At 34.4% G+C, this 25,772-nt stretch overlaps 1 protein-coding gene across 3 annotated transcripts in view; it reads left to right on the forward strand.

Moving 5' to 3' along the window:
* Positions 1 to 25,772, forward strand: part of pde4dip (phosphodiesterase 4D interacting protein) — an 82,246-nt gene that overhangs the window by 9,280 nt on the left and 47,194 nt on the right. For all 3 annotated transcript variants that reach the window (XM_051137985.1, XM_051137986.1, XM_051137987.1), the window contains exons 2-4: positions 805 to 857; positions 3,414 to 3,481; positions 25,336 to 25,449. In XM_051137985.1, the coding sequence (XP_050993942.1) occupies positions 805 to 857; positions 3,414 to 3,481; positions 25,336 to 25,449 (235 nt within the window). The remainder of the gene's footprint in view (positions 1 to 804; positions 858 to 3,413; positions 3,482 to 25,335; positions 25,450 to 25,772) is intronic.

Raw genomic sequence — 25,772 nt, forward strand, 5'->3', positions numbered from 1 at the left:
TGTCCATTTGTGCTGATGATTCACAATCTGAGCTGCGCTTTAGAGTCTGTGGGCGCTAATCAATAAGAATGTGTTTAGGAGGTTAAATATTAATGTTCAGAGGAACTACACTGAGAGAACACTAGAAATTTAGCTATTTTGTGAGGCAGACTAAAGGAGAAACCTACTTTATCTAGTTTATGTTATCCCACAGCTTGTGTCAGCATTATCATTATGCAATTATGTAACCTCTTATTATAATCGAATTACTATAATTATCACTGTGTTCCTGAGAAGCCAGAAGAATATTTGTTTATTAGTAGTACAACAGATTTTAACATTGCAGTCTATTTTTACTTCATAATGTCTGTTTGATAAGTCATTTTTCTTTGTTGTTTTGTGTAAGATGGTATAGACTAGACTATTTGTCATCCATTACCAGATGTGAAGCAAATGGCAGGTTACAGACATTTAGACCAAAATCAGGCACTAAAAATGATCAGGTGTGCTGTCATCACTCACTTGAAAAGACTGAAAGAAAGAGTCTTTATTGTGAAAACTCGGAAAAGTTTTGTGAAATGGAAATATATTTTGCAATTTAACCATTCCCAATAATGCCAGAGACAGAAGCTTAACAAACTAGACAGTTTTTCAGGAAAATTACTTTCACAAGCCTGCTTTGTTAAATATGGCTGAAGCCTAAAAACATTTTTTTTTGTTCAAACACTTATATGGGCCTGGACTTATCTAATATGGTATGTTCAACAGAAACAGATTAAACTGTTACAAAAGGGCAAATGTTCATTTTTTTCTTGTATTTTTCAGACACTATAATGGACATAAAGCGGCCCGGCCCAAGAGCATGATCAACATGGGTGGTAAGTATATAAATTCATTGGCAGATCTTACGTTTTACACTAAAGATTAAATTGCAACTATTACAGAAGGTTCAAACGCTCACTGATGCTTCAAAAGGAAATATAGTCAGAATAAGAAAAGTGTACACATCTTCATTGTGTTCAAAAGTTTACACCCCTGGCTCTTAATGCATCGTGTTTCCTTCTAAAGCATCAGTAAGACTTTGAACCTTCTGTAATAGTTGCATATGAGTCCCTCAGTTGTCCTCAGTGTGAAAAGATGGATCTCAAACTCATACAGTCATTGTTGGAAGGGGTTTAAATACACAAAATGCTGAAAAACCAAAGAATCTGTGAGACCTGAAAGATTTTTCTGAAGAACTGTTCAGGACAAACAAGGGACTCATGAACAACTATCACTAAACAAAAAACACAGCTGTATTGTTCAGGTTACAACAGTATTAAGAATCAAGTGTATGTAAACTTTTGAACGGGGTCATTTTTTTAAAAAATTTAAAAAAATTCTCTTGTGGACATCTTTTATGTGAAATATCTTATTCAGGTCAGTACTAAATAAAAAATAACATGCATTTTTGTATAATTAACATTTTGCAGATTCTGCAAGGTGTATGTAAACTTTTGACCTCAACTGTATGCCGTTTCAAACCCAAAAGAGCTTCATTCATCTTAAGAACACAAGATTATTTTGATTAAATTTGAGAGCTTTCTGACCCTCCATAGACAGCAACGCAACTACCACGTTCAAGGCCCAGAAAGGCAGTAAGGACATCATTAAAATAGTTCATGTGACATCAGCGGTTCAACCGTAATTATATGAAGCTACGAGATTATTTTTGCAGCACACAGAAAACAAAAATGACGACTTTATTCAAAAATTTCTTCTCTTCCGTGTCAGTCTTTGACATTCGTTCACAAGAGTACTGTGCATGCGTGTGATGATTTTTTTGTGCACAAAAATTATTCTCATAGCTTCATAAAATTAAGGTTGAACCACTGATGTCACATGGACTATTTTAACAATGTCCTTACCTTTTTTAATTTGTGCTCTGAAAATAAACTAATAAGTAAACTAAAAGGATAGTTTACCCAAAAATAAATGTTGTTTTAAACGTACATACATTTTTTTCTTCTGTTGAATAAAAAAGAAGATATTTTTTTGGATGAACTGTCCCTCTTACCTCTTTCCCACAGTAAAATCTCTGACTTTTAAATAGACTAAGCCCAAATTGTACCAAAACAAGTTGTTTCATCATAAACCTGAGTCTGCAAAACACGGTGGCAGTGAAAAACACTTACAGTCTTTCTGCTTTGTTTAGCTGCTTCTTTCTGAATATTAAATGGCTCAAAGGGCTTTCAAAAAGATGAAATCATCTCTCTCTCTTCTCCCTCCTCTTCTCAGATAAATGCACATACAGTTTATTTCTGGACATATTTATGAGTTGCTAATAAAAACATAAAGGTAATGGCTTAATTGTGTTTAAGAAAAAGTTCCACAAAACCTCGCTGTGAGCGTGTTTGACATTTCTCTGGCACAGTAAATGTGTAGTACAACAGGCCTGTGCCATGCACTCGTCTCCAATACACCCCCAGGCACACGTCCAATACACATCACTGGCACATATTAAATAAAAGTCCTTTAATAAGCTTTAATGAGGCCATGCCATGGTTTTAAAGAACTGCAAGAAGATGGGGCCTTGCCAGTGTTTCTGTGATTATACCCTGTGGGGACTCTCCTCTTCTCATGCTGGGGAAAAAACACATAATTTTAGCCCTGTTCCTGGAATTTTTCTGCTAACTTTTTTCTGTCATGGTTTGGCACGGAACGGCTCTTATGTACGTGGATGTTTGTGTAGGGCCAAATATGTGCATCCATATTAATAATACAACTAAAATATAATAATATTATAATATGTGACCACAAAACCAGTTATAAGGGTACATTTTTTTAAAATTAAGATTTATACATAATCAGAAAGCTAAATAAATGTAAAAAATCCAGATAGGAAATTTACAAAATATCTTCATGGAACATGATCTTCACCTATTATCTTAATGAAATCAATCATTTTGACCCATACAATGTATTTTTGGCTATTGCTGCAAATATACCCATGCTACTTAAGACTGGTTTTGTGGTTCACAGTCACATATATTATTAGAATTTAATGCTGACATGTCAAATAATAATAATAATTTATATGAATTTTATTTTAAAAAAAATAAAACTTATTTCTGTTTCTTAAGTCTGTCCTGCAGCATACCATGTCTCCCTGTTTCCCCTAAAATAAAATAAAATAAAATAAAAAAATAATAAAATTAATAAAAATAAAATAAAATAAAATAAAATAAAATTAAATTAAATAAAATTAAATAAAATTAAATAAAAATGTTGGTTTTTATAAATAAAATATTATATCTCCAAATTATATTTTTTAGGTACAATTATATCTCCTGGCCCACAGCATCCAGTGTTTACCACTAACTTATTAATAAAGCTAAAATCACCTGAAAATATTTTTTCTATGAAGATTCTAACTGCTGGTTGTATTTGAACAGATTCCTCCAGTGATGACGCTGAGAAAAGCTCTGTTCTGCAGACGCATAGCCTGAGAGAGTTTGAGCAGGTAGGTGCTTTTTTTTCGTTGCCCTCAAAATTAGCTTTTGCATGCAACTGCAATCCTGTGAAAGCCATTTGTCAGGCTTCTGAGTGGTTTCACTGTGCTGAGAATGTGGATCTTTGCCGTTTGCCTGCAGACACGGCGATCCAGTGAACTAGTTGAACGGCTTAAAACACAGTTAAAACACACATGTAAATACTATACTTTGTTTTTAGCGTAATCAGAACCATCCTCATGTTGCGTAGCTAATCGCTCCTTGTACCAGTTCTGACATGTTAATACGCCGTCAGGCTGTCCTAGTTCATTTAGGGAATGCCAGATTGTGAACAACATCACTATTGACATGTTCTTTCAGCTAGTTGTCCTGTCTAATCAGATTTACCCGTGCTGTTGTCCAGTAAACACAATGGAATCCGTCAAGAGTCCCAACAACTACGTGTACATGCACACTGCCGAGTAAACCTTCATATGGTTTTTGTAGTGCTTTTTCTATAAAACACACTCTGGAGCAGAGCAGGATCTGGAATGTCTGCTGTACACACGCTGCTGTGGTTTATCTGTATGCGAATGCTTTCTGGGAAGGAAGCCAGCCTATTATGGCTGTGATATAACTTCAGCCTTGCTACCTTCAATTACGAGAGGCTTACGTGAAAGATTGCAGTTTTTTTCTTAGGAAAGGATTGGGAGGGTAGGTTTTGTGAAGTACATGCATGAAGACACCAAAGAATAAGATCACAATCCATCGATAAGAATATCTTAAAGGGATAGTTCACCCAAAAATTACAATTCTGTTATGTATTACTCACCCTCATGTCAAATTGTTTATTATTCCCAGTTGTTCATTTTAATGGTCATCTTTAGGTGATCTGTGTTGGTACCTGCACTACCAGTCAAAAGTTTTGAACAGTAAGATCTTTCATGTTTTTTAAAGAAGTCTCTTCTGCCCACAAAGCCTGCATTTATTTGATCCAAAATACTGCAAAAGCAGTAATATTGTGAAATGTTTTTACAAATTAAAATAACTGCTTTCTATTTGAAAATATTTTATAAAATGTAATTTATTCCTGTGACCAAAGCTAAATTTTCAGTGTCACATGGTCCTTCGGAAATCATTATAATATGCTGATTTGCTGTTCAAGAAACATTTTTTATTATTTTTATCAATATTTAAAACAGTTGAGTACATTTTTTAGGATTCTTTAATGAGAAGAGGGGTCCAAAGATCAGCATTTTTCTGAACTATACCATTCAAAAACTTGGAGTCAGTACAATTATTATTTTTTTGGGGGAAAGAAGTTATATAAATTAATACTTATTTAGCAAGGATGCTTTAAATCAGAATATTAGAATGATTTCTGAAGGATCATGTGACTGGAGTAATGATGCTATAAATTCAGCTTTGAAATCACAGGAATAAATTACATTTTAAAATATATTCAAAGAGAAAACAGTTATTTTAAATAGTAAAAATATTTCAAAATTGTACTGATTTGCTGTACTTTGGATCAAATAAATGCAGGCTTGGTTGGCAGAAGAGACTTCTTTAAAAAACATTAAAAATCTTACTGTTCAAAAACTTTTGACTTTTTGGTAGTGCAGTTCTAATGTTTTTACTTATCATTGGTTCATTTTTGCTCATTTTTGGTTCTCTGCCAGTGTGGTGCATTTGTGTGTACCTTTGTGTGCATGTGTATATGAGATTTAAATGAGTAGTAATGATTGTTTCTCTATGGATGAAACGCTTTTGCTATTGAACACAGTCTGCCTTTTATAGATCTGTCAGCTGGAAGGGCCGAACGTTTCCACACTAGCTTAAAACATAAATCTGCCAAAATATAATTTGTAACTGTCGAACAACTTGGTGGGGTGTGATTGGAAGGTAGAAGAGTTAAAAGTAAGGAAAAAAATCAAAATGCACTTCTTCAAATAGCCCTTTTTGCTGCATTCAAAAATTGAAAGCACATGGTTGCCTGTTATTTGTACCGACCACAAAAGGCCATTTAAATTGATATAAAAAGATGGCTTGTGCACTATTAAAACCTCAGTACAAATTACAATTGCTAATCTGTTATTTTACCCTTATTTTGAACACTTGGCAGGAGTGTGGAGATTTTGACAGCCTCTGTCAAGACCTGATCATTGTGGCCTGGTCTGTAGTGTACCTTATAGCAAGTGGTTGCCAAAATTCAGAAAACCAACATGCAACATCATTCTGGAGCTTCTTTGCAGCGCTCCTTCATTTAGGCTTTATTTAGATACAAAATAGGTCAAAATTTTCCACATGATGAGCAACACATGCCTTGAAGCATTCATGCTTTTTTTGCTCTTCATGTCTGATTCATGTCACAAAGGCAAAATGACTGAGGGTTTAATTGCTAATTCTTACTAAAACAAGCCCAGCAGAGGGAATACACAAAATGATGGCGATAAATGTTATAAACTGAGGCACGTGGTGTATTCAAGAGCATTTTTGGCTTTTTAAGGGAATCGCTTCAGAGTTATTACCAACCATGGCCTCCTGTTTCATATGTGCTTAGTCAGAACTGGTATAATCACTTACATGTGGCCTTTCTCTCCTGATCTGTACATATGGAAAGCTATCTTTTGATTTTTTCTCCTTTCTCTCATCTCACTCAAATTCGTCTGGATTGTTGGGTTATTATTCTCTGACATGAGAGTGATATTTGATACAGTCAGTCTAAATTGCTTTCGTTTCCAATATAGCAGCTATGTAGAAGCTGGAATGAGGAGGCGGGGGGAAACGTTTAAGATTATGGATCTTGTGTGGGAGGTTTTTTGTTAGATTTTGGGTGTATGTATTCCCATGAGTGTCTTGCACTGCCCTCTACTGGTTTGTTTTATATTTGATCCACCCCCTGACCCCATTTCCTCTTCCTTTCCCCCCCACACTCTCACTGATCAGCACTATCAAGCATAGAGTGAGAGAACCGAGGCCAGACAGCTTAATTCGAGCCAGATCTTTGTAGTAAATCAGTGGTCCGCATCAGAGGGACAGAGCCATCATGCTGTGTAAATTATGGAGACAGTCATGGTTGATGATGATCATGTAGTGTTGGGTCTAATCTGCACCATGTCTGTCTACAGATTGGGTGAACCATGTTAATTTACTGAGGGTTTTCTACTGTATTATTTGCTGGATCCTCACAGATCACCCCTATATGTTGTGTATTTGGTTCATTGCAAAGTATAGACTTCACTAGACTGCAGTAGCCGCGATAGATGTGGTACAAGGGGATCTTGTATGATATCAAGTCAATAAAAAAAATAAAATATGTAACAATAACTTTCTGCTTTAAAGGCCATTGACATTTTTTTTTTGTATTTACTGTGGCGTTTATCAAATAAAACCAAGATGCCACATTAAAAAAAAAAAGTAATTTTAATTAATTTGGACCAAAACATGCCAGCCCACAATGTAAAAAGTGATAAGTTGACTTAACTTAAAAAAATTGAGGAAACCTGTTGCCTTAAAACTATTAAGTAAATAAACTTTATGCATAATTAAGAAAAATAAGTTAAGTGAACTTGAAAATTCATTTATTTTTTATCATGCATGAAGTTTATTTACTTAATAACTTAAGTACTTAAACTTTACTTAAAAACTTGACAATTCACTTAACTTTTTTTTTTTTAAATTATGCATAAAGTTTATTTACTTTTATAATTTTAAGGCAACGGTTTCCTCAGTTTAAGTTAAGTCAACTTATCACTTTTTACAGTGCAGAAAAGATACCGAAATACTGATTGAAATGTTTTCATTTTTAATTTTAATTTTTTTGTGCACTTTTGCATTTTAATCTTTTTGATATATGTTTACTTTATACATTTAAATATTAAAGGTTATTTTTTTTTCCTTATTTGTAAAAGGTTATGCTTGTTATTTAAAGGACAACAGGGTTAGGGTTACAGTTTGCTTATTTTTTCAACCATTTTTTGTAATGTAATTTAATAATATAAAAGCTAAAAAGCTTCAGCAATTATCATGATTTAAATTTATATGATTTTGATTTTGTCACACGCTATTTAAGTACCTTAAAAAAGATTAAAGCATTATTTTGTTTATGTGGATCTGTGATCTGTTGATGAAAATTCCATCACATAATTGACAATGTTCTTCTTTTTTATTATTATTGTTATTATTATTATTGAGAAGTACGTAAAGGCTCAACTGAATATACATACATGATTAATCTAATGATTAGTCTAATGATTAATCGTGATTAATCGCATCCAAAATAAAAGTTTTTTTTTTATATGTGTGTGTACTGTGTGTATTTATTATGTATATATAAATACACACATATTTTTAAGAAAAATATATACTGTATTTGTGTATCTTTATATATACATAATAAATATACACAGTACGCACACATAGTGTATAAAAAAACTTTTATTCTGGATGCCATTAATCATGATTAATCATTTGAAAAGCACTATAAAATTTATGAAATTACCATATTTTTTGTGGTATCAAATTTAATATTGAGAATTGACAAAATGTTTACACAAAAAACTACAGAATTCAAAGTCTAATTTAAAGCTGTAAGCAAACAGAAGTTTTAAGTTTTATGATGTAAAATGAATAGGAAATTGCAGATTCTACACTATTTAGTCTATTTAGATCATTAATCAAATAAATAAATGTTTGTGTGGCTTTGACCATGTGAATTTCTTTACAAACCAAATATGAAGAAATGAATGAATTTACTTATTTTTATTTTTATATTTAAAAATTTAATTACTGAACTTGTTATGCTAGTAATTTGATTTGTATGTAAAAATGTATTGTATAAAATTAGAAAAATGACTAATAGTTGAGTATTGTGTGTATTTCTCAGAGGAAGTGTGTGTTGTGGTATCTTAAGGTATGTACGTGTGCGTGATTCATTTTGAATTCGTAAGCCATCCCCTGTCTCCATTTCAATATTTTTTATTATTCCTTGAGGCCATATGGGACCAATTACAAACAAAATATGCAGGGAGGGGCAAAAGCCATATTTTTATGAATTGCTTCGGCACTTAGCGGCAGACCTAAGGCCGCAATTATTGTACAATAAAGCAAAGTCATTAACTGAGGTCAAAGAACCAGCAAACCGAACTATACTCTGTAAATCTTGACAGTCGCTGGCCAAATTGCATGGCGGAGCTGGATAAAAAAAATGAAGAAACATTTAAATTTACAGATTTAATGAGACCTCAGATGATAAATGAGCTGCGGTCAGATTCCTGAATGACAGAAAAATGTTTTTTCCCTGTTCAAAAAGGGTTTTAAATCATGAAGCAAACTGTTCTTAATTAAATGTAACCTGTCTTTTGTGTATGCCAGCACTCGTATATCAGTGTAGTGAGTCACTGTGTAAATAGGAGCGAGTACTTTAGGCCAGGCCTGTGACACACACAACTCTGTGCTCTGACCCACTGACTGCCTTTGGGTCTCTGCTACAAAGCAAAAAAGGCTTTGGAGCCAAAAAAATGTTTTATGCATTTGTTTTTATTTAACTTCTGTATTGCTATGTATACAGCGATCACAAAGAAAAGTTTGATTATGTGGACTATCGCTTTTCATGCATTTTTTCTTTTCTTCTTTCTTTCACTTTTGCATTGTGTTATTGTAAACATACATACATTTTGGATCAGTACATTTTTAAATGTTTTTTAAAGAAGACTTTTCTGTTCATCAAGGCTGCGTTTAATCGATTAAAAATACAGAAAAAAACTTAATACTGTGAAATGTTATTGCAATTTAAAATAATGGTTTTCTATTTTAATGTATGTTAAAATATAATTTATTTCTGTGATGCAAAGCTGAATTTTCATCAGCAATTACTCCATTCTATAGTAACACACAATCCATCAGAAATCATTGTAGTGTAATAATTTATTATCAATGTTGGAAACAGGATTCTTTGATGAATAAAAAGTTAAAAAGAAAAGCACAGATTCAAAATAGAAATCTTTTCTAACAATGTCTTTACTATCACTTTTTATCAGTTTGGAACATCCTTGTTGAATAAAAGTATTTATTTTTTACAAACAAAGAAAAATATGTTTCTTTGAACGATAGTGTATATTGTTACAAAAGATTTCTATTTTAAATAAATGCTGTTCTTTTTAACTTATTATTCATCAAAGAATCCTGAAAAACATATACCACAGGATTAATATATATATAGAAATAAATATTAAGCAGCACAACTGTTTTCAACATTGATAATAAATCAGCATATTAGAATGATTTCTAAAGCACCATGTGACACTGAAGACTGGAGTAGTGATGTTGAAAAATATATATATATATATATATATATATGTGTGTGTGTTATTTATCTTATTTACATGACGGCATGTCATTTCTGTCTCTACATGGACGCGCGTCTACAATTTCTCCTCCGCGAAAACACGGACGGGATCGCGAGTCCATTCATAAATACATAATTTACTCTATAGCGTGGAATGCCACGGAATTCGTCCATTTTTGGATGAATAAATCAACATTTGGGTCTGTCGCTTAATTCAAATCGCGATATGGACTAATATCTGTGACTATTAAATCGCAAAAAGACGGTTTAGATATGAATCCTGCTTGTTCTGCTTGGCTCTGTATGTATGAATGGCTGAAACACGGTTTTGTTTACTACACAAATACTGAAGCACACGTGAGGCTCGCGGTGATTTTCGGATTCTGCGTCTTATTATATGATGACATGAACACATGAACTTCATCTCCAGAGCTGCTGCGAGAGTCACTTCATGTGAATTTTACCGTTTCATTTAAGAAAACTAGCATCATACCATACTGTATACACACAGAAACTCCACGGCAACCTGTCAAATTAAAAGTACGGTTTAATGTGTAACAGAAATATATTACGCTTGTATTACTTCTGTACAGTATAATGTACGTCTTTATATATTTCTATTTCTGGCCAATTTAAATAAAACAATTAAATGTTGATAAATGTTAATGTTAAAAATAAATATTATACAACCAGATTAACCACTTGATTGTAGAAAACTTTTTAAACAAATTATTCACACAAATTTTCTTCCATGTATTAGTTTTAACAGTAAACCTCTGTTTGTTTGGCAAAAAGGGGTTAATTTTCATTTTATTTAAAATAAAAAATAAATAAATGTAATGCCTTCATTTGATTAAAAGAAAAAAAAAAGAAAAGAATTCTGGAAAAAAAAATAGATTGTAGGGCCCTATTGTTTAAAATGTTGAAATGTTGGACTCTTTGTTTTTTTGACTGAAATGTTTTTGTTATTATGCAGAGAGTAATGTACCAGAAAAAAGTACCGTTGGGTACCGGCATCCCCCCCCCCCAAATATATATATATATGTACACCAATTATTATTGTATTTTATTAAATTATATATACATATATTCTACGAGTCCCTTATTTTCGTTGCCAGACTCCAATTTAAAGGACCTCTTGTTAATTTGGGTGTAGCAGAATTGGGGTCTTTTTTTAAATATTAATGTTAAATCAGTTTGTTCTCCAGATGTTTTGCTGTTGGGTTCTTCAAACAGCTCTGTTTTGTTCCAGTGTTTGGTGGTTTTCTCATTCATTCCATCTTCTGTTTCCTTGGCCCACTCAGGTTTAGCAGTTTTTGCTGTTACATTTTCTGACATCTTGCCAGCGCTCCAATGTTCTTTAGTTTCTCTGTCTGTGCCGTGCTTGCGCTCTGGCGAGGTAGTTTGGAATGGTAATAATACTAATTTCACCGGGGGCACTCTTTCCTGAGGGAAACTTAAAGGCCGTGAGATCATATTTTGAGATCTCGGTCCAGTTTTGACATCAAACGCGCAGGCCTGCGTGTTCTCAGGCGAGGCCGTAATCCGATTTTGAAAATATACCTAACGTCTGCTTTAATGAGCTAACTCGAGTGCCCCATACCCCCTGTGAAAATATTCTAACTGCCTATGAAATACAAGAATTGAACCATCAAACCCTTGTTAAAGCACTCAGCACTCAGGGGATGATACTGTGCGGTGGAAGCACAGGGCCGTTATGTGTTCTGGCTGGTTTTGGAGAAACGGTGGGCCACTACAGGCCTGGGAGGATGGAATAGCAGTGTTTGTAAATACCACTCCAATTATCGGTAATGCGCCAGTAATAGGAACCAGATGAACGTTTATTTAATTTGTCAGGAAGGTAAAATTAAGAAGAGCAAGGCTCAGAGTCATGGAGCCTCATTGAGTCTGTACGCTTCTCCTGCGCCAGTGTGTTTGTGTTATTCTTGTTGATATTTTAAGGCCATAATCAAACATTTAGCTGGTCAGGAAATGCCGGGGGTTTACTTACTCAGTCTAATTGGATTTTGGACTATTTTTCCACTTCTCCTAAATTAAGCATACAACTGAGACAGAATAAATCAGAAGAAAAAATATTAGTAATATACCATGTTTTGCTTTTTGGAAATTATTTCCCAAAGCTGAAATATTCAGAATCTTAGTCGCAGCCGTATAGATTTGCACAGCATTATTTTTGGGGTATGGAGTACTGAAGTTTAGATACATAAAAACCTCTTTTAAACATTGTTGAGTGTGAAAGATTCTTTCTGTACTATCATAAAAGTGTACGTTGTTGCATTTCATGACCCAGATTTAAAAAAGCCTTTGACTTTTGTGGCAAAAGCTAGAAGCGCTTGGCTGAATGTGTTGACCGCTGATTCTCATAAAAGCTCGAAAGCTGGGAAGCCACGAAAAATTTCGATGGTCTGTTGTTCAGTTGAGTACTCAGTATTTGACAGTAGTGCTCTAAAGCATCGCTCTGTAATTATATGTAATGATATATGGCAAGTATAATTGAAATATGTCAGGCATCATCGTCCTGTGCATATATTATGTATTTCTCAATATCTCTCATGGATTTGCCTATGTACACGTGTACAGTGAGCGCGTTGAGCAGCGTGTTCGCTATATAAATCCTATGCGGTCAGGGTATAGTAGGTTAGTGCATTAACTTAAATTGCCTGGTACATTACACTGGTACATTCACTGGTACAAAACAAACCCATGTTTGTATTTGTATTTGTATTTGTTTTTAGTAGTATGTCTAGAAGTTAAAGAAAATCGTACGCACTGTGAACCTGCTTTCAGATAAACAGGTTGAATTTGATTTATTCTAATCTAATCTAATTTGAATAAATGAGACTGATTAAATATTTAAAATAAAATAGAGTACATATTTAAAAATGTATTTAAAAATTTAAATATTTCAGATAAAATGAACTGTTTTCATTTAATTCTTTTTGAAAGCAAGGAATTTTCGCAGGGTTTAAAAGTCAGCTTGTTAAAAGCTCAAAACTGACACTGTACCCAGGTCAGCTATAAAGCACACATTTGTTCCAACTGCAGAAATCTGTTTTGTCTGTATTTCAAAGGCCTGTAATTTCTCTTTTCAGTCAGCGAATCCACACGGACAGATGCTGGAAGGCTGCATTGACCTGTGGAGGTCTGGTTGTTGGCTTTTTTTCACATGCTCTGGTTTTAAAGAATGACTGCTCTCTTTGTTTCGGAGCTCTGTTTGATTCGAAGCAACTTTCCCAATCATGTTAAGCAGAAATAGACAGAAAACAAAGAGTATTCGAGGGGAAATTCTGTTGCGCGTCACACATGGACAATAGCGTCCAATGCAAAAGTACATGACAATTGGCAGCGGTTTTTGGAGCTGGTTGAACTTGATCCCATAATTTAGTCTCACCATAAACACGCTGAATTAAAGGCAGATTTAGCCTTTGAAGTGCGATCGAAAAACCAGTGTTTTATTTTGCTTCTTCCAAACAGAATTCAGCCTGTAACATGAAGTGCTCGCGCAGAGGAGGTCTCGTTCGCTGTGTTTACGGTTTGCTCTGGGAAAATGCCTCACTGGATAGCTTGTGACACAGTAGTCAATCTCAGTCGCTTTTTGTTGTACTTCATTTAGGAAGGCCGGTATGATCACAGTGACCTGATTTGTCTTATAGTGACTTTTATGTGTACATAAACATGATTGATTTTTCTTTCCCTATAAGTGCTTTTTCATTTGAGATCAAATACTTCTGCTAGACTGCTGGAAATGACAAAATCTTGTCAGTATAGCAAAACCACACAGTGACGAGAAGCTTGTAGTTGAACCTCTTTGTGTAAGAAACGAGTGATGGAAACGCCAAATTTCGAAAGAAAATTCCTTAATTTGTAAAAAGGCTTTTATGCTATCTTGAGGTGGCTTTGACTGCTAAAAAGTGTTATTGTGAATAATACGAGATGGAAACGCGATTGCCAAATAAATTCCTCCATGCACATCAAAAAAGTCATGTGACTTTGTGCTATGGGACGGCATAACCTGACTAACCAGTGAACAGATCTTGTTGCACAGCATCTGAAATGTAATGGTCATTCTGAAAAGCCTGAGCAAAGTCTGCCATCAGTATATTTCAAAATAACTGTCTTACACAACTGCATTCCCAAACAGCAAGCAACCACCTCCCGAAAGCAATGACCGCATATACTGTGTTTCATCTGCACACTCTGAAGCGCAAGTAATTTATTATATATGAAAATTATTATATTCAATGGCTTCTCCTAATTTTTCTTAATGATATTTAGTGCCAGTTTATCAGGAAGTGACGATTTTGTTCTCTTTGACTCATTGGATGAAAACGGTGCTTATTCGCAAATGTTTTTATGTGATATTACAGTTTTGCGCATAAGTTAAATTCACAACTTTGGATAGAAACCCAGCTATAACTGAATACAGTTAAAATTTTTGTGGAAATTGTGATATAATTTTATAGGAATCTTTGATAAAATAGAAAGAGCTGCATTTGCAGTCTTAAAAAACTCCTACTTACCCAAAAATAAAGGTGTTTTTGGTTCCACAAAGAACCATTCAGGGTGTGTTCACACTTGTCTGCTAAAAAGATGGGTCTCGGTCTGCTTCCAAATAAACTCTGGTGCAGTTTGAATGAAATATGAATGCAACATGGACGAAATACTTCTAAACGAACCAAAAACAGGAAGGAATGACAAGATGCGACGCTATATGCGACATGATTTCACGAAGGGAACATAAGGTGTGTACAAAACAAAATCAACAGAGGGCAAACATGGAGCAACGATGAAGTAAAGTGGCTTTTATAAGCTCTTTGTGAGTTTACAGGTAGTGAAAATAAAATCATATACATGCAACAATGAGCGCACTTAGTCCAGTAGACAGCATTAGGTGTATTCGACTTAAAGCGGCACTGAGCAGACCGTTCAGTGAATGAGTACTTTGATGTCATACACCCACAGTGCTGCTTTAGGTTCGTATCTTTAGGTTCGCTGTCAAAAATGTCACTGTGAAAGCTAAGCGGACCAGAACCAAATGTATCATTTTCCTTTTTGGTCCGGACCACATGAACCAAACGAACCAAACTACAAGTGTGAACACACCCTCAATCAAAAGTTCTTTAAAGAACCATCTCTTTTTACCTTTTTATAATCTGAAGAACCTTCTTTTGCCACAAAGAACCTTTTGTGAAACAGAACGGTTCTTAAGATGTTTAAGGTTCTTTTTGGAACCATTTAGACAAAAAATGTTCCTCTATGGCATCGTGAAGCATCTTTATTTTTAGGAGTGTGTTTGAAATAAAAATCTTTTGTAACATTATAAATGTCTTTACTGTCACTTTTGATCAATTACTAATTGCTAAATTAAAGTATTTCTTAAAAAAACACAATTTTTTTTTTTAAGAAAATAAAATGACAACAAAAAATTGTATAAAAATTAAGTGTCAATCACAAAGACAATCACAATAAATAAAATAATATAAAATTGGGGAAAATTAAAAAATAATGAATTCAAAAATGAATTTAAGCCAAGTTATCTCATGAAACTCTAGATGAAGCAGGCTGATGGGTCGTTAACGCAAAATGATGGTATTCACAGCGTTAAACTACTTGGCACAAGCTGATTGGTTCATGTTGCATATGCAGCCAATAAGCTTGCTGCTTTACATGTGAAGGGCTGGTTAGGATTCACTAGAGCATTTCGCAGCACGCTTTCAGAGTTCCTCTGAAACCCTCCACTTCCCCAGCTCCACCTGTATAGGTCTGCTACGGGATATTATATATGCTATTTGTGCAGCAGTGGTATATGTCTTAAATACTCACAGCGCCGCATCATTGTATATATTGGCAGTAGAAAGTTCCTGTACTTGCTTTGCAACAGCAGCAATAATCTACAACAGCAGCATAACAATTTTTACTGTTAGTTGAAGTGGCCCCAATGTACATTTGACCTTGGCTTCACTAGCTCATTCAGCTGCACCTGCCAGTAAATCTCTGAGATGGGTGAAGCCTACTATAACTTACTTGCACCCACTGTTTTCCACTAGAGATGTTGAGATCACTTCCTCCCCTGGCAGGAACTCAGAACTCACACCTCTGAATGTGTTTTGAAGGAAGACACAAGAAATGGAAAGAGGGAGCAATAAGAGCGAGAGAGCATCACGTTTCAAATATTCCGCCATTGCAGTAACACCTTGGCGCAACTTTCCATTTGTCTTTCTCTCATATACTTTTTTTATCCTAGGAATAGAGAGAATATGAGCAATGTGGCATAGAAAACCATCAACACTTTTCTGCCTGTAGCTTTCATACAGTGGGCCTAATTTTAAACCATGTTGTCACATTTAGTTTTTTATCAGTTATCAGAAGATTAGGAGAGGTTATGAAGTATTAAACCAATATTAAGTATGTTTTAAGTTAGAAAAAGGGCCTTGGGGTCTCCCAGACATCAAACATGAACAAGAGGCTTAAATGTTAAGATGTTTTGAAGGAACCAGAGACTCTCTTCACTCAGCATGATAAAGTGATCCCTGTTTTCTCTGATGGCTTTATGTTGTTGACTGTAGAGCTAAGCCTTTCTTTAAAACTCAGATTACTGTCCTTCCTCTCATTACTGAAAACAGATGTGGAAATAACAAATCGATTGCTATCAGAGAGTAATATGTGCTGCCATCGAAGAGATGATTTATAATGTGTTTCCTGTGAGTCACAGCGAATAGCCTTAGCATTATTTAGAATTCAGCGAAAGGAAGAAAGATGTGAGTAAACAAATTAACAGACAACGTCTGAGATGAGAATAAGTCGTCTTGTGTAGTTTGATCATTGTTGTGTTGAAGCCTGAAACGAAGCCCAGGGTCTCAGCGGGAGTATCGGTCTGCTGAGTGGATTGGAGTTCGACGCTGAGAGCCATCCGTCACACTCCATGCCCAGGGACGTCCACATTTCCCTGGGTAAAATATCACAACCCTGCAACGGCCGGGGAACTCCGGCAGGAGCATCAGATCTTTGGCCAAGAAGGCTGTAGTCTGGTATTCAGTGTCAAGCTGAAAAGTAATCTCACTCCTAAAATGTGTGGTTTGGATGCGTAAATGGCACCAGGATGTGATGTTCTAACTTCATTTCCTCTAGAAGTTACTGCAAAGAAAGCAGCTGGAAACCAACTGTTGCAGTGCTTAAAAGTATCTCAGTATCAAAGTGTTGTCTCCACAAGGGGTCTTTTTGGTTTCTGAGACTATGTACACTACCTTTCAAAAGTTTAGAGTGAGTAAAACTTAGTAGTTTTAGTAGTAGTAGTAAAGTAGTTAAAATTTTTATTCTGCTTGGATGCATTAAAGAAATACTTCTCCCAAAAATGAAAATTTCCCCATGATTTACTCACCCCCCAAGCCATCCTAGATGTATATGGCTTTCTTCTTTCAGACGAATGCAATCGGAGTTATATTAAAAAACGTCCTGGCTCTTCCAAGCTTTATAATGGCAGCGAATGGCTGTTGAGATGATGGATGGATGCACTTTATTGGACTTTAAAATCTCAAAAGCCGTTCACTGCCATTATAAAGCTTGGATGAGCCAGGACATTTTTTAATATAACTCCAACTGTATTCATCTGAAAGAAGAAACTCATATACCTAGGATGGCTTGAGGGTGAGTAAATCATGGGGTAATTTTCAATTTTGGGTGAACTATCCCTTTAAATTGATCAAAACTGCTTTGCTATCACAGGAATGAATTACATTTTAAAACATTAAAATAGTTATTTTAAACTGTAATAATATTTCACAGTATTAATGTTTTAAACTGTGTTTTAATCAAATAAATGCAACCTTGGTGAGCAGAACAGACTTTTTTTCAAAACAAAAAAAAATCGTACCGAATTTTGAAGGGTTACATAGCTCCTCTGAACATTTTCGCTCTGCAACATCTGTTGACACCTTTATGTAATGTTACCTTTGCACTGAGCATCGTTTATCCCATTAGCTCCTCAGGCGTTAGTTCCCAAGGCGTCTTTACCTCATAAACGACGCCTGTTCCTCCAATAAACTGTTGAAGCCTATATGAGGGACCTCGACTTTTTCACAAAAATATAGTCGCCACTGTAGGGGGCTGGAGTAGTGGTTTGGATACAGAACCTGCTTTCTGTATAGCAGTGTTGAAGTGTGTGTTTTTCATCTGCATGTCCGGCGTATGGCTTTCGTGTTTGTCTGGGAGTGCTTGGGCTTGCGTGTTAGACTTAGTGGGCCTGGCATAGACTGTGGAAAAGCTCTCCCCTCGCCTCAGTATGATGCTGGCAAGCGGGCAGAGGCTCCGCTGTACACGTACCAATAGCACCATCCCGTGCCATTGCATCTGGAAATTATTTACCAATGGGAGAGGAAGAGGGGGAGTTGTGAATGGAACAAAAACAGAGGTTGCATAGGGAGAATTGAAAAAGGGTTTAAAAGAGTTCACCAAAAGCTTAAAATTCAGTTGTTGTTTAATCATCCTCATGTCATTTTAAACCCGTATGACCTTCGTGAAGACATGAAAACTAAATATCAGCCATCAAAGTGATCCACATGGCTCATATGCTATATTCTAAAGCCATAAGGTAGCTTTATGTAAAGATGTTTATTCACTGTGCGTTTTTCAAAATATCCTTTTTTTGTGTTCCACAGAAGAAAGCAAGTCATATGTGACCCTGGACCACAAAACCAATCATAAGGGTCAATTTTTTGACAGCTGAATAAATAAGCTTTCCATTGATGTATGGTTTGTTAGGATAGGACAATATTTGCATACTTTTTGAAAATCTGGAATCTGAGGGTGCAAAAAAATCTAAATATTGAGAAAATCGCCTTAAAGTTTTTCAAATGAAGTTCTTAGCAATGCATATTACTAATCAAAAATTAAGTTTTGATATATTTATGGTAGGAAATGTACAAAATATCTTGCTGAAACATGATCTGTACTTAATATCCTAATGATTTTTGGCATTAAAGAAAAATCGATCATTCTGACCCATACAATGTATTGTTGGCTATTGCTACAAATATATCCATGCTAATTACGACTGGTTTTGTGGTCCAGTGTCACATATAGGGTGAGTAAATGATGACAGAATTGAACATTTTTAGTGCACTATCCATTTTAAGACTGATTATTTGACATTTTAGGTTTAACGATTAATGTTTATGAAACAGTAGCATGAATCTAACTCAAAAAGAGGTTCCCATCCACCTCCCTTCTATCCATCTTTTCTGTCTCCATGGCAACAAGAAGGATGTCCTGAGGAATTGGCTCAGGAATCTGGGCCTCTGCAAGCTCAGCTTTAGCAAAACCCTCTAAGGGCAGAAAACATGAAAATGCAGTAACGAACTGTTGCTGCACTCATCAGTCAGACGTAATGTGACTCAATGCGATCATTACATGAGATGATACAACGGTAGTTGTAGATTCTCAGCTGCGTACAGCGAAGTGGCCGTGACTGTTGATTTTCTGCTTGATTTATGTCTGTGTTAAATAGAGCGCAGGCTTTGAGCTCTCAAACCTCTCAGGCTTAGCCTGTCAGACTGAGTTTCACACAAACACATCAGCCATGTGCTTCGGTCATCATAATTACAAGATTCAAATAAACACAGAAATGGTCCAAAATAATTGATGTCTTTATTGAACTGTAAAATTGTAGTTAAATAATTTGTTCTGGATTTAATTTGTATCAGATGAGAGACGTTGCAGGCTTTCAGCATGTTTATAGCACATCAGGCTGTTTAATATGTTTTTATAGCATTATCTAAAGGCATTTCCCCATTGAGCCCACAGACCACATTTGCCAATGGGTTGCTTGCTGTTGCCTCAGTCTCATTTATCATTTAATAACTGAAATGTTTCACTGCATGAAAGGTGTCAGCGTTACTGTATAACACGGAATGTCGTGGAAGTTGCCAAATTCTGGATGAATAAGTCAAAAGTAAGTCAGTACACTTAAAGCAAAATGTGATATGGACTAGTGTCTGTGAATATCAAGCTGCAAAAATACTATTTAAAAACAAATCCGGCATGTTATCGTCATATCATACACAAACAGAAATTTCAGAGGTCTTCACAGCTACTCGTCAAAATAAAGGTTTGTTAACTTTAAGAAAATGTGACAGAAATATATTGCTTAATGTAACTAATGAAAGTACTACTACTACTAATACAATTATTATTAAAACTTTTTTAGGGAATATTTACCAAAAGAATATTTACCAGAATTTAACAAAAAAAAAAGAAAAAAATTTAACAGAAAAGTTTTTTTTTTTTTTCTGAAAAAGAAAAAATGAAATAATGAATCTTTTTTTTTTATAAAATTAGTTAAAAGAAATAAAATGAAAGAAAAAAAACACAGAAGTTTGTATGTTGTATGTCAGTTTTGTTAAACTTTTAATAAATGGCTGTTAAATTGTGTATGTTTCATGATTTCAATTAATTATACATACATTTGATGAATTTAACCATTAAAACAGAGTCTAGAAAATGAAACCATAAAAATTTAAATTTGGGAAAATATAAAATGGAATTGGGGGAAGAAAAACGGATATAGGGCCCTATATTTCTCAGCATTTGCTCTTTCATTGTTTGTAGAATTATAAAATGAATCAGTGTGGGATATATATCAGTTGGTATTAAGAATTATGCCTGCTTATGTTCCCTATTTTTACACTAAAATTTAATTTGTAATCACCTAAGACTCAAAGTTTAATCTTTAAAATGATCTCAGATCCATTTTTCGTACTGTACATTATAATGTTGCAATGCCTAAATTTACTTGTTACATTTAAAATAATTGATTTTGGTGTTTTATTTTGTGTTTCATTTATTTAAACAAAATAGTATAGATTTATACACTACTGTTTAAATGTGTTTTTGACAAGACATTTATTTGACCTTTTTGGGTGGTGGGGGGGGGGGTTAATAAATGTAAAATGTAAAAGAATTTGTCTATTTCAAATAGACAAAAATGACATTTTTGTATCAATGTAAAAGTCTTTACGCTTCCTTCTGATCACTTCTAATGCTTCCTTGCTAAATAAAAATATTACTTTTTTTTTTTAAAGTGTAACTTACCCCAAACTTCTGAACGGTAGTGTAATATTGGACATATGCTGGCTATTGGCTTTGACATGAATAAATAAATTATTGGCTTATCTTGTATTGGCTTATAGAAATCCTAAAGGAGAAACATCAGATTAGACATTTTTTCTCAAATGAAATGCAGCACTCTTAAGCCAAAGTCTCCATTTGTTCTTCACACAATCTTACTGCTGTCTGAGAGAACAGTTGAGCTTATAAGAGATCTCATTTGTTAGTACAAGAAGAAAACGTGAGATGATATAATCTGTGTTTGTGTCTTTTGGCACCCTGTGTTGTCTACTCATATTGCGTACAATCCTTTATCCATTTGTCACTGCAGTTTTACACAAAAAACTGCTGGATACTGATAAGACACGAAACAAGTGTCTCTGACACCAGGCGCCATGGCAACGTTAAACCGTCTACAGTAAATGCAAATGAGGGAGACACAGAGCTGTTCATGAATGCATTCCTGCACAGAAACAAAAGCAACCCTGGCTTCATTAGATGCGCTTCACTGCAAACTCTGCATTTTTATATAGCTGTTCTGCTGTATTTTTAAGACGTTGTAATCATAGCAAGATGAATTTGATTATAAAGGTTGGATATAAACTGTGAGTCTGGGGAATATCACAGGACCTGCTGACTGAGTTTCTGTGTGTGTTGCTTATTGTCTTTATACCTAGTTATTATTATGATTAATGGCTTCTAGTAATGATTAATTTATACTTTCATTCCTTATTTCTAACCAGAAATCCATATCGCTTGTGCGGTTTGTCATCTGGTATTACTTTTATGGCAGACAAATCCCTTCATTTGCATTTTTTTCAGCATGTGCAATCCCTTAAACAACTGTTTCAAAGCCAGTTCCCATTAACTTGCTCAAAATATCAAAGCAGTCAATAAGAGTCCGTCAGTCAGTCGGCATTGACAGCGAACGGAGACTGCGTGCATATAGCACACAGAAGCTCACTGTCTTTGGCCTTCTCATGTCAGACCTCTGCCCCGTCAAACAGCGACAGAAAGACAGAGTCCAGACGCCGATGTGTCTCTTTACAAACATGTCAAACCTCCCATTTTCCCTCCACAACGGAAAACCTCAGACCTGCAAAACTCAAGTTCCCTCGATGACAGACTGAGCAATGCAATCACCCTTGTGATCGGGCACAGACTGCAAGCACTAGGGAAATAACCAGGACAAAACAGTATTGCATTTATGTAATCCAGTCGCACTGCCTCTAACAAAGTCAAAAGCATTTGTCGGTAAGACTGATTCCAGATTTAAAAGAATAGGGTTTCGCTTACTTTTAAAAGGCCTAGAGCGATAAATTTATGTATGAGCCCCTAATGAGTTTTTAGCAGTTTTCAGTTGACAATCCAGGTCTTTGAAGTGCATTTTGTGCATGTGAAATTTCCCTTTGTAGTGAAATCAATCATATTCAGCTTCACTTATTTAAGCCGTCTATTGATTTGTGTCATTTTGTGTTGTAATTTTTCATGTTACAAAAACAATTTCTGAAGCTTGAAACCACAGGAACGGAATGCAGATGCTCCCGGAGATGCATATAGCATGTGTGCCTTTATTAAATAATTTTTTTGAGAAATAGTGAATCTGTGTCTGTATAAGCTTGTTGTTTAGCTTGTTGATGTGTATGTTGGTACAGTCTGGAATTTCTCAGTGACTGCTGGTACAGGATACCTCCTGAAAATAACCCTAAAAAGTCCTGAGTCTTACTAAAGTTCACTTTCTTAAGAGCCATACTGCCCTCCTATGGTTAAACACATTAACAAATAAACATGCATATTTACATGCAAGCACTTTAAGTGCCTCATTCTTGTTATTCATTATATAGGATAAAGTATCATTTTTAAAGAAGTAAAGTACTGTTTAAAGGTTTGGGATTTGTTAGATTTTTAAATGTTTTTGAAAGAAGACATATTTGTATATAAGAAGATATATACATATATTTGATAAAAAAAAGTTCAATAAAAAAACAGTAATGTTGTGAAATATCATTACAATTTAAGAACTGTATTTTCTATTTACATTTATTTCCAAATGTCATTTATTCCTGTGATGGCAAAGCTGAATTTTTTGCAGATATTATGTCACATGATCCTTCAGAAATTGTTTTAATACTGTTTTGGTGCATTTCTTATTGTTATCAATGCTAATAACAGTTGTGCTGATTAATGTTTGTGTGGAAACTGTGATATATATTTTTTTCTGGGTTCTTTGAACAGCATTTATATGACATATAAATCTTTTTTTGTAACATTATAAATGAATTACACTGCCGTTCAAAGTTTGGGATCAGTAACATTTTTTATGTTTTTAAAGAAGTCGTTTATGCTCATCAAGGCTGTGTTTATTTGATTAAAAATACAGAAAAAACTGTATAATTGTGAAATATTATAGCAATTTAAAATAGTGGTTTTCTATTTTAATATACTTTAAAATAGAATTCATTTCTGTGATGCAAAGCTGAATTTTTAGCAGTCATTACTCTTCAACGTCACATGATTCTTCAGAAATCATTTTACTACTGTTTTGGTGCTCATAAAACATTTCTTATTGGTATCAATGCTAACAGTTGTGCTGATTAATGTTTGTGTGGACACCATGATATATATATATATATTTTTAACAGCATTTATATGACATATAAATCTTTTTTTTTGTTGTTGTAACATTATGACTTCAGAAGGATCAATAACATTTTTAATGTTTTTTAAAGAAGTCATTTCAGCTCTTCAAAGCTGCATTTATATGATTAAAAATACAGAAAATACAAATTAAGCAATTTAAAATAGTGTTTTTCTATCTATTTTAATATACTTTAAAATAGAATTTATTCCTGTGATGCAAACTGAATTTTTTTTTAGCATTATTACTCTAGTCTTCAGTGTCACATGATCCTTCAGAAATTATTCTAATATGCTGATTTATTATCAATGTTGAAAACAGTTGTGCTACTTAAAAAATGTTTTTGATGAATAAAATGTTTAAAAGAGCAGCATTTATTTAAAATAGAAATCTTTTATAACGAAATAAACTACCTTTCAAAGTTGGGTCATAATTTGTTTCTTTCTTTGAAATAAATAACACTTTTATTCAGCAAGGATGTGTTAAAATTATAAGAAGTGATTGTAAAGACTTATATTGTTAGAAAAGATTTCTATTTTTATTCAAAGAATAAATCATCAAAGAATGATTGAATCAAAGAATCCTGAAAAAAGTATCACAGTTTCCAAAAAATATTAAGCAGAACAACTGTTTCCAGCATGCAACACTGAAGACTGGAGTAATGACTGATAAAAATTCAGCTTTGCATTACATTAAAAAATTATGACTCAAAGTTTCTGTATTTTTGATCAAATAAATGAAACTTTGATGTGTCCTTGCAGAATAAAAGTGGAACTTCCGAAATGAAAAACTGTCAATATATTAAAAAACATAAAATTTTTTGCTCTAATCAAAACATAATATTGTCCTCAATTTAACTTTACATTCTAATATTCTATAGTAATAGTCATAAGAACAGTTCACTCAAAAATGAAAATGTTCTCATCATTTACTCACCCTCATGTTGTTCCAAAACTTTATGAGTCTCTTATTATGTTGAACATAAAAGAAGATATTTTAAAGAAAACTGGTAATGAAACAGTTGATGGTCCCCATTGACTTCCATATTATTTTGTTCCCTACTATGGAAGTCAGTGGGGACCAACAACTGTTTGGTTCTTCGAAAGTATTTGGAACGGCATGAGGGTAAGTAAATGATGACAAAATGTTCATTTTGTGGGTGAACTATTGACAAATAGTTCTTGGCAGCCGGATATAGTCGACCCAGTTGGTGTTGAGTCAAACTGACAGCATTCGTGCAGATTCACATTCATACCGAAGCTCACAGCAAAAACGGTTTGAGACAAACTCGAGGAACAGGTTTAATTTTAGTAAATATAGTCAGATAAAGGACGGCAGTTGTAAATCCAGTTAAATCTAGTTCAATGGAATGAGCAGTCAGTGGTTTTTAGCACATAAGCCTCCTCTATTTTATTATCTGGATCAGATAACACATAAAGTATGCCAGTAATCCTTACACTTAATACTTCTGGTGGCTGTTGAAGTAAAAAAAAGACCCCTCATATTATTCGGACACCCCTCCTTCTGCACACACCACGCGTGGGGGTAGACCTGTTTCAGGAGGAGGACCCTCAGTGTGTCACTTACACACTGTTCATGTTGGTGTTGTTGTTCTAGTATTAGAAAACCTACAACATCTTAGTTAGCTTGTTTTAGTTATCTTTAATTGCATTTAATAAGAGTGTGTGTTTTAGGCAGTATGGCACAGGTATGAGGGGTCCGAGAACCCCTACGTGACAAGAGCGGTCATGTTTAACGGCTACCGTACTATTTCACAGCACCTCAATGACCTGAAGAAGGAGAACTTCAGCCTCAAGCTTCGCATCTACTTCCTGGAGGAGCGTTTCCAGCAGAAATTCGAGGACAGCAGCAGTGAGGATGTGCACCGCAGGGTGAGTATCACTGGGCTACTGTCAATTCAACTGATGCCTGGAGGGATATTAATTTTTGTCAGCAAATTATTAACCAATTATTAGCCACAAATGTCTATCATTAAGCAGCCTAAATATAGAAAATGGATTTTTAGCACATTTCATATTTCAGCAAAGTAAAACAATTATGAAATGCAAACAATACATATCAAATTGTTTTAGCCAGCAAATGTTGTGATTAACATAGAGAAAAAATTTAAAATGTGATAAGTGTCACTAAATGTTACAAATTCTTTCTGTTGGAGCTTTTGCACAGGTATATTTTAGTACTGCAGCATTTGTTT

The sequence above is a fragment of the Labeo rohita genome, chromosome 20 (assembly GCF_022985175.1).
Source record: "Labeo rohita strain BAU-BD-2019 chromosome 20, IGBB_LRoh.1.0, whole genome shotgun sequence".
Lineage (NCBI taxonomy): Eukaryota > Metazoa > Chordata > Actinopteri > Cypriniformes > Cyprinidae > Labeo > Labeo rohita.